At 36.3% G+C, this 12,688-nt stretch overlaps 1 protein-coding gene across 1 annotated transcript in view; it reads right to left on the reverse strand.

Annotated features, from left to right (window-relative positions):
* inaC (inactivation no afterpotential C) overlaps positions 1-2,435 on the reverse strand; it is a 5,821-nt gene extending 3,386 nt beyond the window's left edge. Inside the window, exons 1-5 of the mRNA XM_017632485.1 lie at positions 2,072-2,435; positions 1,838-1,869; positions 1,515-1,709; positions 1,271-1,399; positions 1,006-1,162 (exon numbers count right to left, since the gene is read on the reverse strand). Coding sequence (XP_017487974.1) covers positions 1,006-1,162; positions 1,271-1,399; positions 1,515-1,709; positions 1,838-1,869; positions 2,072-2,292 — 734 coding nt within the window. The 5' untranslated portion in view covers positions 2,293-2,435. The remainder of the gene's footprint in view (positions 1-1,005; positions 1,163-1,270; positions 1,400-1,514; positions 1,710-1,837; positions 1,870-2,071) is intronic.
* Positions 2,436-12,688: the final 10,253 nt, after the last annotated feature.

The raw sequence follows: 12,688 nt of genomic DNA on the forward strand, positions 1-12,688 counted from the left end.
GTAAATATTTTACTTTAATTTTATTAATTGGTTTTAAAATTGTAATCCTGATTTGCATTTGCCAGCTTTGGGAGATAAGTACATGCGGCGAACCTCGAAAAAAAAAAACCTGTATAGGGTTGGTCGAATGAATGCCCGATTGCTGAGTATGAGGTCTTATGTTGGACAAAAGACGGAGTATAAAGGACCCAAATGGTGGAAATTAGCCTATGGTTACAGAAGATATGTAATAAAGTAACCGACGAAGAATTGCGCTTTTCTCCCAAACCCCCTGGTAAACCCAAATGAAGGTTAAATTTAAAAACTATACAATAACTACTTTTTTTACTTGCGCTTTTCTCTCAAAGNTGAAGGTTAAATTTAAAAACTATACAATAACTACTTTTTTTACTTGCGCTTTTCTCTCAAAGTGTTTACCGCCGGTAAACCCAAATGAAGGTTAAAATTTAAAATCAAATTAATAAAATTTAAGTACAATCTGTGGATAATTAACAATAAACTACTTTTTTCGCAAATTCTAAAGGCCCCTTTTATTTTTCAAAAAAAAAAAAAAAACTGTGCAACAGATATTGTTTTCCACCCTGTATATGATAAAATAATAATAGCTGGAAAAAGGAGTACAAAAGAAGTACACAGCTAATAAAGGAGTACATTTCGAGATTTTTTTTTTGGGAGTACGAGGGAGTACATTGCAATAAAAAGGAGTACGTTTACTCCCAAAAGCAGTACGTCTGGTAACCCTAGCCGTTAATGATGATTTTTAATATCAATAAACTTCATACTAGTAATTAAATTAATTAATAAAAATTAACTGCCGACTGATTTTCAATACCTAGTTTAAAAGTATGAAAAATTTTAAACTCTCGTTTCAAAACTTTTGGAGATCGAAAAATTAAGCTCGTGACAAACCTCAAAGCTGGAACCCTCTATATACAATATTTAATTCCGGAAGCTTAAAAACGTGCACGAGCACTTTATCTTTAACCACTTTTCCTGAATACTCACAAAGTAAATTTCTCATTGTAAACCGGACTCAAGCTCTTCTGTATTGTCTTAGTCTTCTTCTTGGATTTGCCACTACGATCAGGATGTAATGCGATTGCAATATACGGATCACTCAAACCGTTCGTGTCCATGGGTATCAAATTGGTGGCCTCCTTAACTGTGAAAGCATGAAATGTGAAACGACAAAAATGGAAAACATGTAAACCGAGAGTATTCAAAAGAACAAAATACTGATAATTTCCGAAATTAGAAACGCCCAACTCACTTTCCACCGTCAATGTGTTGGCCTTGAGTTCGGCATACAACAAACATTTGCCACGTAGTTCGTTAATATCGGCGCCACAAAGCGGTGGCACCTTCTCCTTGCAAGCGTGATGCACATTCAAATTGCAATCTATGCGGAGGAGAAAAGGGAAAGTCAAAGCAGACAACAATACAATTGTTAGCAACCAACAGCATATTGCTGCGTATGTTTGTATGTATGTCTAACAGGTCCTTCGCACACTTACTATCACACTTGACGCCCTGATGTGCCACACCGTGCAGCAACATGCCACAATCATCGCAAAATGTCGGTGTTGTGTATGTGGTCGATTCCCATTTATGTTTCACTTTCGAGCAATCAGCATCAATGTCGGTCTCCTTGCCAGGACATTTGAACACCACATAATTGCAGCATTTCTGATGTATATTGAAGCGGCAATCTGAAAGCGAAGCAGAAAGCGTAAAAAGTCGCAGATTGAAAAAAAAAACTATGCGCAAACATGGTGGGTGTGAATTGGGAGATGAAAGTGGCAAATATATTTTAGGATTTATACTTTGTTTAGCTCACCTTCACACTGATATCCTGGCTTGCCGAAGCCCCTAAAAAAAGGACAAGAAAATATCAAAATGAATGCGAAAAAAGTCAGTTTCCACTCAACAGAAAAAAAACTGCAATGCCTAATTCAATTAGCGCGGCGCTCACAGGCACCAACGCTAATTGCGCGCTAAAATGCCTTAAAATATGTTACACAATTTTCACTTCCACTTCCACTTTTCGTTTTCCCCCACCCAATCTGCTTACCAAATAAAGTCCTTGCAATGCCCACAATAGGTTGGCTGCTTAAAGAAGCGTACCGCGAACTTATGTCCATTTATAACCATAAGACCCTTGCGCTTCATGGCACCCTTGCGCAGCCGATTCTTCATGTAGTTCATTATATTAGCCTCGCCAGCGATTTCGGCTATGTTTGTCGGTGCTGCAGTTGCGGCGGCTGCGGCCGCGGCTGGTGCAGCTGCTGCCATGTTGTTTATTGGCTGCTGAGGTCCTGAAGGTCCTTTTGCACTTAACACACCAGCACACTAATTCACTTAATGTAACTTAGTTAGTTTTAGCTATTGTTTCTGCTGAATTTATTTCTGCAGCACTTTTCACGCCAAGTCGCCAGTGGCAACTGAATTTTATGTTGTTCGTCAGCATTTCAACATCTGCTTGCCCTATGCCTTGCGGAAGCCTTAAAAATGACTTGGCTTTAATGTTGTTTGTGCAAAAGTTTAAGGCAAGTTTTGCATTGCGTTGTACAATCGAGGTTGTCTAACGAGGCTTAAGTCAGGCTACTGACTCGTTAGCTGACCATATGGTTAACTGTTGTTGGGGTTGTAATAATACAACATGTGGCAGCGGCACCTGACTAAGAGTGAAAACAAGAAATTAGGTAAAGAAATTGCTATTGAGGCAAATTGAAAATAATTACGTCGAGGAATGTTGTGGTGTTTAAATATCAACATGTAAAAAAATAACAAAAGATTATCTTCGGTACGGAATTCCCAAATTTTTTTATCCTCAAATCCGTCAGAATAATTGCAAATTCACCCGCAGAACATAAAATATAGCTCTTCTTATTAACCATCATTCTGTCTTTGTAAACATTGTCCGCGCCAGCCATCCTCATGCCCTCACGCCAGCCTTAAGACCTGGTGAATAGAGTGGCTCCGAAAATCGTCAAAGTGCAGATCCGGGATGTCGTAGTTTATCCGTCCAGAAAGTGCTCACCTTGGGAGCTTTATTCTTGGCCGACACCTAGGTCGCCGGCAAAATATCAAAATGTGTGTATAGTGCCGTCGGTTTGTACCTAGTCCATCCGTCACGCAAATCAAGGATAGTCAATATAGGTGCACTGTCTATTTTTCTAAAGAACTATTTCCCTTTTCATTGCTATCCACTAAACCAGTACACTAGAGAACATTATCGGCTGCCAATTGCCGTGCAGTCTAATAACAGAGAGAGAGAGAGAGAGGGAGAAAGAAGGCAATAAGTCCTAAGCGCATATCAGCATATTTTGTTTGCCACCGAGGCCTTCTTAGCGCTCTCCCCCACACTGCTGCGCAATGTCAGTTTGTTAAAAAGTATTGATTCGAGGTAGTTGCTACTTTGCTTCAGCCGGAGCTGGGTAGTCTCTACATCTAGCTTAAGTCGAGACCGGTTCCAAAAATTGAGTTTTGTTTATAAATAAATACACTGTAAGAACAAAGTCCTAGTACAGTTTTTATTTTTTAATTTCCTCTCGCTAATTTTTTATAAAAATATACTTTGTACTACAATAAAAATTATAAAAATAAAACTTGCATACTTAGTGCAAAATTTATGTAGACTAAAAAAATTTTTATAATTTAATAATAAAAAATTATGCAGTTTTGTAGCCCATTAAGTTTTAGGATATTGAGATACAGGTTTCAGTTTGCTTAAAAATCGCATTGATTTTTGGCAATTTTTATTGCTAACAGGTATTTTCTCATTCATAATTTTAAATTTTTATAGTCCATGTCCGGCCACTAAATTCTAATCAATTAGACTCTGTTAAAATGAAGTTTGTTTGCAGTGGCTGCCATTTTCTCATTTGGCAAGTAGTAGAAAACCTAAGACATAGAATAGCTTTTCATTAGCGCAGAAAAATGAAGCAAAAATTGTCATAGAATATTGTGCATAAAATTCCTATTCATATGTACATATATACGTAAATATGTATGTGCCATTATACGAGTACCTAACAGGATGTGCATTCACGTAAAATACACCCTCAACACGCAATCCTTGAAGTGCCAAATGCTATAAATATACCAAAAAGAACCAGAAGCATAGTTGCCAAGCGAATTTGACACCGATTTGTCTGTAAATAAAAGCAAAAATCACGAATACCAAAGTTTCTAAAAATAGCTGCGTAGCATTATAATTGCAAAAAAGAAAAATGAAAAACTCAACATCAATGGCAAGCAAACTAAATTACAAAAATAACCAAAACAATAAACGGAAGCATAAGAGTAACTAACAGCAAGAAAAAAACGACACGCGAAGTGAGCGCAAAAAACCCTTTCGAGGACATAAACGCAAGGAAAGGACACTCTGTGTGACGTCAACAATGCGAACGAACAACGCTGAGCCAACGCATAACGGTGCACCAATGCAGACAGTTACACCGTGAGACAAATGAAATTGTCTGCTAGAAAGCTATACATAGAAACAAAAATAGATACATGAGATTCGACAAAAAAATCATTCTAAAATCCTCGCACCCTTAGACAAGCGGATTATCGTTTCTAGCTCGCGCGTAAAACCATGTAAAGTCGCTATCAAAAAACATAAAAAACTCAAAAAAGCATTAAGGGACCAGCTGAAAAACGTTAATGGCTATATCAATGCTTTATGCTCGCACTTTTATTTGCGTTCGGTATTCTTCAATTGTTTGTGTGTGTGTGTATGTGCGTTTGTGTTGCTGACTGTCCGTCAAGGCTATACGTGTATTACCCTAAAACGTTTTAATGTCGCGGCTGCTGTTGCAAACGACCAACATTCATAAATCCTAAAGCTGTGTAATAGTTACGTATGCACATTAGGGTGGTCCAAAAAAACAATGAAGTCTGAATTTTGATTATTATTGTTAAGTTTCCTGAAGAGAAGCAGAGTTTTCTGATCGAAAAATATTTATTTATTTTTAAGAATTCGAAATTGTTTTTTTTTTCTCATATAAAATACAAACCAACCAAACTAAACCAAAAACTCTAAATAATATATTTTCACATGTATTTTCGGCCCACCCTAATGTGCATAGTGCCTGCGGTTGGGAATGATAAATGCGATTAAATAGCATGAGTGTGTGACGCTTTCGTGTTTCTGTCTAATGCATTTCTTTGGCACGGCACACGAATTGTTGTAATCAGTAATTTCTTGCTCGTCTGCTGCTTCTGCAACTACGGTTGACATTAATTGTTATGTCGTGAGATTTGTGTTACATGTAATGCGGAGGTTTTCTGGGAATCAGATACAGTGCTTGATGTCGAAGAAATGGCGAATGTGTGAGTTCCTGAAGACTAAATACATTTGTGTGTAAAAGTCCCAGAGACAGCCGACAGAGTTGGTGGCCGAAATCTTCCTGAGAAGTCTTCCCGAGGAATCGATTGGAATGCTCACTCTACGGCTTAGTACACTGAAATTAGTCTGGAAGTCCTCAAGCACGAGCCGGGAATTACTCCTTTGTGTTCACTTTCCGGGTAATCCATAACCAGTGAGAGTCAACATCAAACATGAGGACTTAAAATTACTTAGCGACCACCGCCCTTCGTCCAAGGTAGGCAATCAACTCGGTCAACTTCTTAAATGCTTCGTGTACTTCGTGTACCGATGGGGTCACTTCTGCTGAGCAGAAAAAAAAATTGGCGTTGTGGCACTGATATGTCGCGGGAGCTGCTTGTGCATGGGCTATGTCAGTCAGAAAGCTTTGAAGGGGCGTAAGAGGTTTTTTTATACTCAGGACAGGCAAGGACTCTAATGGCATTTCAAACCAACCAGTCTCCCATTAATTCTTTTCCAATCTCCGCGTTCATTATTGATCAGTCTCAGTCTCTAATAACGCCTTCCGTCAGACACTATGGACAGCCTGGAAGTAAAAGTCGAACTAGTCCGGTCTATCTGTCGCTTACATCAAAGCTGGATGAAAAAGTAAATGAAGACGTCTTCTATGAGGAATACTCCATCAACCTCGAATTTCGGCTTCCAAATCACTGCAGTGTGATTACTAGACCTCGCCACCCAGAAGACTGGAAATGGAATTGAACTTTAATGTGTTAGCTAACACGAATTGAATTCACACACAGCGAAAATGTCATCTATCAACGAAAACGTTAACGAAGACATGCACACCTTCAGCGCATAAAAAATTCTGAAACATTGGAGCTACATGGACCCTAGAGAGCACCGCTCTCTCTCTACATAACGCGTAATTGAAAATATTCAGCGCTAACGTGTAGAGGTGGGTAACTCAACTCAGAGTTGAGTTATTGAGTTGATTCCTATAAGTGAATCGGTAACTCAGACTCCCTGTCCAAAAAAAATGTAACTCAGTAACTCAGTTGATGCCGTAGGGCTCACATGAATCAATTGAATCATAGTGGCTCATATTTGTCCATATAACTCTCTCGCTTCGCCACAGTGTTTAGCATGGCAAAGTCTTGCATTTTGTTTTTGCACGAGGCGAATTTATACAAGGTGGTGGCAAGAATACAACAACAACAACCACATGTATTTTGTATTGCGGGTGTTATGTCAAATCTCACAAATTCTTATAATTTCGTTTTTTTTTTAGTTTTTCTCGAAATATGTATGTATGTAAGATATATAAAGATGTGCATATCAAATCAATTGCCTTTCCAACCATATCCACATTTTGAAATTCGGTACAATAGGTTTCGAAATATAAGCTTTTGAAAATATTGAAAATTCCACCTTTACCCTCCCCCTAGCACCGCCCTATTAATTTGCACACAAAAAAAATTACACCTTTCAAATCAGTAGAAAGGAGCTGACCACGCCCACTTTAAAGTTTTGTTTTATCTCAACGGCCGCTATACCGCATCTATGCCTCAAAACGAGTCTACGATACGAATGAGTGTAACATACAAAGAGTCAAATGAGTTAGTTGAATGAGCTGACTCCTTAAAGTGAGTTGGAGTCATTGAGTCAACTCCTATAAATTTGCTGAGTTACCCACCCTTACTAACGTGCACAGTAATGTTGGTACGTAGATGTAGTAAAGTTAAAGCTTTTTATTTATTTTATTTTTGTTTTTTGTTTCAGCAGTGCTCCCCAATTTGTTGCTGTTGCTTGCTCTTGGTACATGGTACATGCACCTTTGTACAACTTTTTTTGTTGTAGTTTTCGCTGGCACAATTTTTGTTGTTGCGCATTTACGTCATCGTTTCAATGGAAGCATAGTTTAATGGCATTTCTCCAAAAATAACAACAACAAAAATAGCACAAAAACATACACCCGCATGCAGTTAAATATGTGAATGTATTTATATGCTCGTACACACACAATTAAGAGTCCGATGTTGTGGTTGCTGTTGGTGGCGCCAAAAACGAACGATAGCAATACCGGGGCCGACACACTCTTGCCATACAGACAGTCTCATATAAAAATATACATATGGATGTGTGTAGTTAATGTGTGCATGGCGGAAAAATTGCAATGGAAACAGGCCATCCGCAAGTCAGCTGATTTTTTTGATGCCAGGTGTATGTTCCGTTTTTTTTTTAGTAGACGACAGGAAAGTATTCAGAAAACTTTGAAAATACTGATTAACTTTTCATGCAGCTATGAAAATTATTTTTTCAGCGTTCAAAAATAACTAAAAAGTAATTTTTGTAACTAATTCAGGCAATTTTAGTTTTATTGAGTAGTAGTAGTATTTTTTTGTAACCCTCTCTGCACTGTAAGCCTATAGAAAAAAATTTTAACGGCGAACTGAGAGCAACCTTCTGTTTTTCGAAGCTTTAAAAAAACATATGAGTATTCCTTACGTATCTAATTACATATATTTCTCTAAAACCCCTGGTCCTTATGTTAAGTATTCTAAGAAATATTTTTTCAAAAAATGTTTTTTTTCTAAAAATAATTTTATTCTGAAAATTACGCATTTTCCCCCCAAATTTTGTTTCTATAAATACATTTCTTCCTTAAAAAAATTACTTTTCTAAAACTCTATCTAATTACATATACAGATTTATATACTCCAATATATTTCCCCTAAAAACTTTGGTCCTTATGTTTAGTATTCTAAGAAATATTTTTTCAGAAAAGGTTTTTTTTTCTAAAAGTTACGCATTTTTCCACAAAATTATTTTTTTTCTATATACGCATTTGTTCCTTATAAAATTAGTTTTCTAAAACTTTACGCCTTTTCTATTTTTTCCCCCTTAAAACACTTTCCCTAAAAATTTTTTTTCTAATAAATTGTTTGTTTTATAAATAAATATATGTTTTCCCTCATTTTTGTAAAATTGCCAAGTTTTGGTAAAAATATTAATTTCTTTAATTTTATGATAAATAAGGTGACTAAGAACTAGGCAATTCAAAAACAATGAGCGGAAAGTGTATTTGGCATAAAATTTTCCCTTGGTCTTGAATGGGTTAATGTGCCGAAAATTTCCAGATATAAAATATACATATAAAACAAATTATGAGTTTAAAAATGTTGCATTTACTTTTTCAAAAACTTTATAAATTTTAAAATATGAGAATAGAATCATTAGCCGTCATCGATTCGCCAAAGTGGCGAAACGAACGAACTCAATGAGGCACACCCAAACTCGATATCGTCCATCATTGTTAGCTAATTTTTTTGTTAGATAGCGAGCATAGATCATAACAAAAACAAAAAAATGTATTCTTGACATTTTTTTAACTGGTAGAAGCATATTTTTAGAATTCGACAATTTTAGAAAATTTTAATTTTTTCTCAAATTGTAGTTGACAATTTTAATGGTGCGGCACTATATTTTTGTTATAGTATTCATATTAATTTAATAATAAAAGCATTCAAAAACACCCCAGCAATGGGTTATGCGCTGGGAGCCGCAACGTAAAAACAATTACCAATGAAAAGATTAAAAATGCTTTGAATGACTGTTTATGTAACGAGTAGATTGTAGGCAGTATCACTTCGCACTTTGTCAGTGTCACCAGTGTCGGAATTCTTCGGCTTAGCGAGTGTCACCTGTGCCGCCAGTCTACCAGTGTCGGAAGTCATCGGCTCCATTGGGGAAAAAATTAATCCCTATAAAAATTTTTTATTTAAATATTGCATTACTTTTCTGTGGTTTTTATTTTTTTTTTCTAATTTGTGCTATATTATATTATAACATTTTATTTTTTTAATTTTTAATTAAATTTAATTTTGTTTTACATTATATTTTTTATTTTTTTATTTTATTTTCAACTTTTTTATTTTTTAATTTTTCCCCACCCTAACATTATTAAAATTCCCATATCTACACATGTAGTTCTCTCGTGAATCTCTTTGCGCTCTAAAACAACAAATTTCAGTTCTAACTGTGTTTTAGTAGCACACATGTAACACATATACCGTTATAATGGGCACTAAAATCCCATGCTTGCATTTAGTATAAATACGATGTAATCTTTTACACTTCCAATAGCGTCATTCCAGCGACATAGAGAATCAGAGAGTTATGAAAAGAAAACGAAAAAATGCGTGCAAAATTTGGAGCGCAAACTAGAAAGAACAAATTTAATATTTGCAGATTGTGGACGCGGTCAAAACTCTCACAAACCCTCCTACTGCTAGCATTTCTTTGTTTTTCTCCGCTCAAACAACTACTATGGCTTTCATAACTTTTACTGCTGTCCTCACATTTCATGCGCCCTCCCAGATTTGCATATTTTTTTAACCTTTTCTTGCTTTGTATTTTCTGTTTTTGATCCTTTTCGTCTACTTTACGTTTTTTTTATTCCTCCCATCTCTGCTCTATACTCTTACAAGCTTCCACTTTTCTCTCTCTTACTATAACTCTCTTCGTTTGTGAAAATTTTGCACTCTTCTTTCTTCATACCTTTTCCAACGTCCTTTCGCCAAATAACTTTGACTCGTCACCCAGAAATCCGCAACGCTGTCGTCTATGCCGTTCAACGACGCTTTCACCTCGGATTTCTTGTCTGACCTGCGCGTATGACGTCTATTGATTTGCGTAATAATCTACCGATAGCAATAACAATAGCAAAAAGCAATAATATTAACAAACAAACACCTTTAACTGTCATTACGATATTGCATGACAAGTATTAACTGCGAAGGCAGTAAGCAAAACAACGACAGACAACCACCGAAATTGTGTTAAAAGCAGCAAAAACATATATGTATGTATGTGTGTATGTATGCATATATTTAAGTATGTACAAAAACAAAACTTTGCAGCGTTTACAACATTCCTTAAACATTGTTGTTGCGTTTACATCTCTTTCTTTTCCTATCCATTACATATTTATTTCAACCGGTTGTCCGTTTGTGCCCACCGTTGGGATTTGTTTGCTCACAGTGTCTGTTTTGTTGACAAAACTGTTTTGTGTTTGCATTTAAGCCTTTTTTGTATTGCTATTTTTTTCTTTGCTTTTCTCTTGTTTCGTCGTCGCTTTATCACTGCTTAATAGCAAATGTTTGTAAACGATTTTTGTTTGCATCTGTGGCAATCTCTTGATGGGCTTGTAAAGTAACCACAAGTGTAAACTACACTTTTTAATTGATTTTCTGCTATTTCTAAATACGAATGTGCATCCATATGTAAGCATGGATAAGGAAGGTAGTTTGAAATTTGTGTAGAAAGCAATACAACTTTCCGCATACAAATGTCCTACAAAACGTGTGCTTAGGTTAGTAAATGAGGTGAGCTCCTGTGAAAAAAATTCAGAAGAAAGAACATCAGCACTTCCAATTAAATCATACTTGAGAATATTCTTCCTTGCCGGTTGACAGTCATGTTCGCTTTAAATATTTTCACATTGGTTGCTTCTTCAATAGTGGAAACTTCTGTCAAATAAGCGCTTCAGACAACTGCAAGATGAAGCTTGGGGCCTCAGCTTGACTTAATTTGACTATCCAAATTCTTCTCATTCGTATATTGCTTCACTCATCGCTTGGAGGAATACCCATTTCCTTTCCGGCATTTATTAGGTCGAGACATTCAAAGATTAGCTATTTTAAAAGGCTGGGTTGAAAGAGAAAAATTTGTCAGTAGGGTGAATTAGTCTTACCTGTACTAGATATGAGTATGTAGGTATGTTCTGAGCTACCTCACTGGCACTACTGCATCCTTCTTCAGACTTCAGTATGATTTAAAAAATCCAATAGTAGGCAAGATACTCGAATTCTTTCCCTCGCTGATGCTACAACCATACTGAGCAATTGACTTGATCATTTCATTTGGTGCTTTACTTTCTGGTGAGTGAGGTGGCCACTGTACTTTCAGAATCAATACCAAGTATATAGCTAGCCAACCATTTGGTTAGATTAGGTGAGGAGGGCTTGTATAGAATATTTCACACTTTCACTCGGACTCAGAATTGTCCAATGTGGGTGCCCTCTTTAAGCGAGTACTGTCAGGAGGAGAGAGAGAATAGCTAAGTACTTTCAAGTCGTTATTCTACTGACCGAATTACTATCCCTAATGAAACCGAGGAGATCCAACAATTCCACCTCCGCTCTCTTGCCCATACTGTTGAGGAAGCGTGAACCATCTTGTTTGAGGCGCTTCGTCTGAGTAGATCTGTACAACGACACAGGAAATGGTCAATTGACTCTTCCTCATCCTTCCTTCCTTGGCTTGTGGTATTGGTTATAGGCTTATTATAACATTATGATTTTTTTTTTTAAATCTAGTGACCAGCCTTATTTGTTCTTGGATTTTTGCAAAATCCGTTATGCATGAAATGAATGCTGCCTTTTTTTTACATCTGCAACAGCTGCAAGATAATTTTGATTCGTGTATTTAACTCTGAAAGGACACTTGTTCATATTTGAAACTTTATAAACATCGTGCTATTTTTCATTATGTTTAAGTCCAGAACAGCTTACAAGTGAAGTGATTGAACACAGTCAAACTTGTAACCAAAATCCCATCTTCGCTATCGAATCGTCTATTGCCTTTGTCTCTCATGGGTCTGCTCTATAATTAATTCAGCGCCCGGAGAATCTCTTAACATACATAGGTAATATGTTAATTTTCAAATTGTGTTTGAAGTTGTAGTAGGAAATATGCTCCGTTTCCTTCTTTAGCTTCTGAAAAATAATTTTTTCTGTAAAAATACACAGGGTCTTCCATGTCCAAATAAGATATGTGTCTATTCTGAAAAAGTTGTTTCGGATACAGAACCAAAAGCTTCATCCCTCATTTACTCTCAAAATGTGGCAAATAAACAAGTAATCTTTCAATGTTACTCATACGCAGTGTTGCCCCTTTCAAGCATAAAATATAATTTCTTATCGAAGATAAGGATGTAAAACAAGACAGTGTTAATTTATTTCACTCCAAGCGCACGCACAAGCAAACTTGCGTGTAGTTCTGAACTGCCCGCAGAGACAATTCCAAATTTGCACTCCAATCAGAATCACCAAAACAAATGCTTGCCCTTGTATTATTAAGGCCTCATGCAAAAAAAAAACATGTTTGTAGTTAAATTTGCCATTTTATGTGTATGTACCCTGCAGTGAAAAATTGTCAATTGTTAAAACTAACCAACTTATAGTTANACATGTTTGTAGTTAAATTTGCCATTTTATGTGTATGTACCCTGCAGTGAAAAATTGTCAATTGTTAAAACTAACCAACTTATAGTTAGCTTTTTGGCGAGATTTC

Source organism: Rhagoletis zephyria, unplaced genomic scaffold (assembly GCF_001687245.7).
Source record: "Rhagoletis zephyria isolate East Lansing unplaced genomic scaffold, Rhagoletis_zephyria_1.1 Rzeph_scaffold_10199, whole genome shotgun sequence".
Lineage (NCBI taxonomy): Eukaryota > Metazoa > Arthropoda > Insecta > Diptera > Tephritidae > Rhagoletis > Rhagoletis zephyria.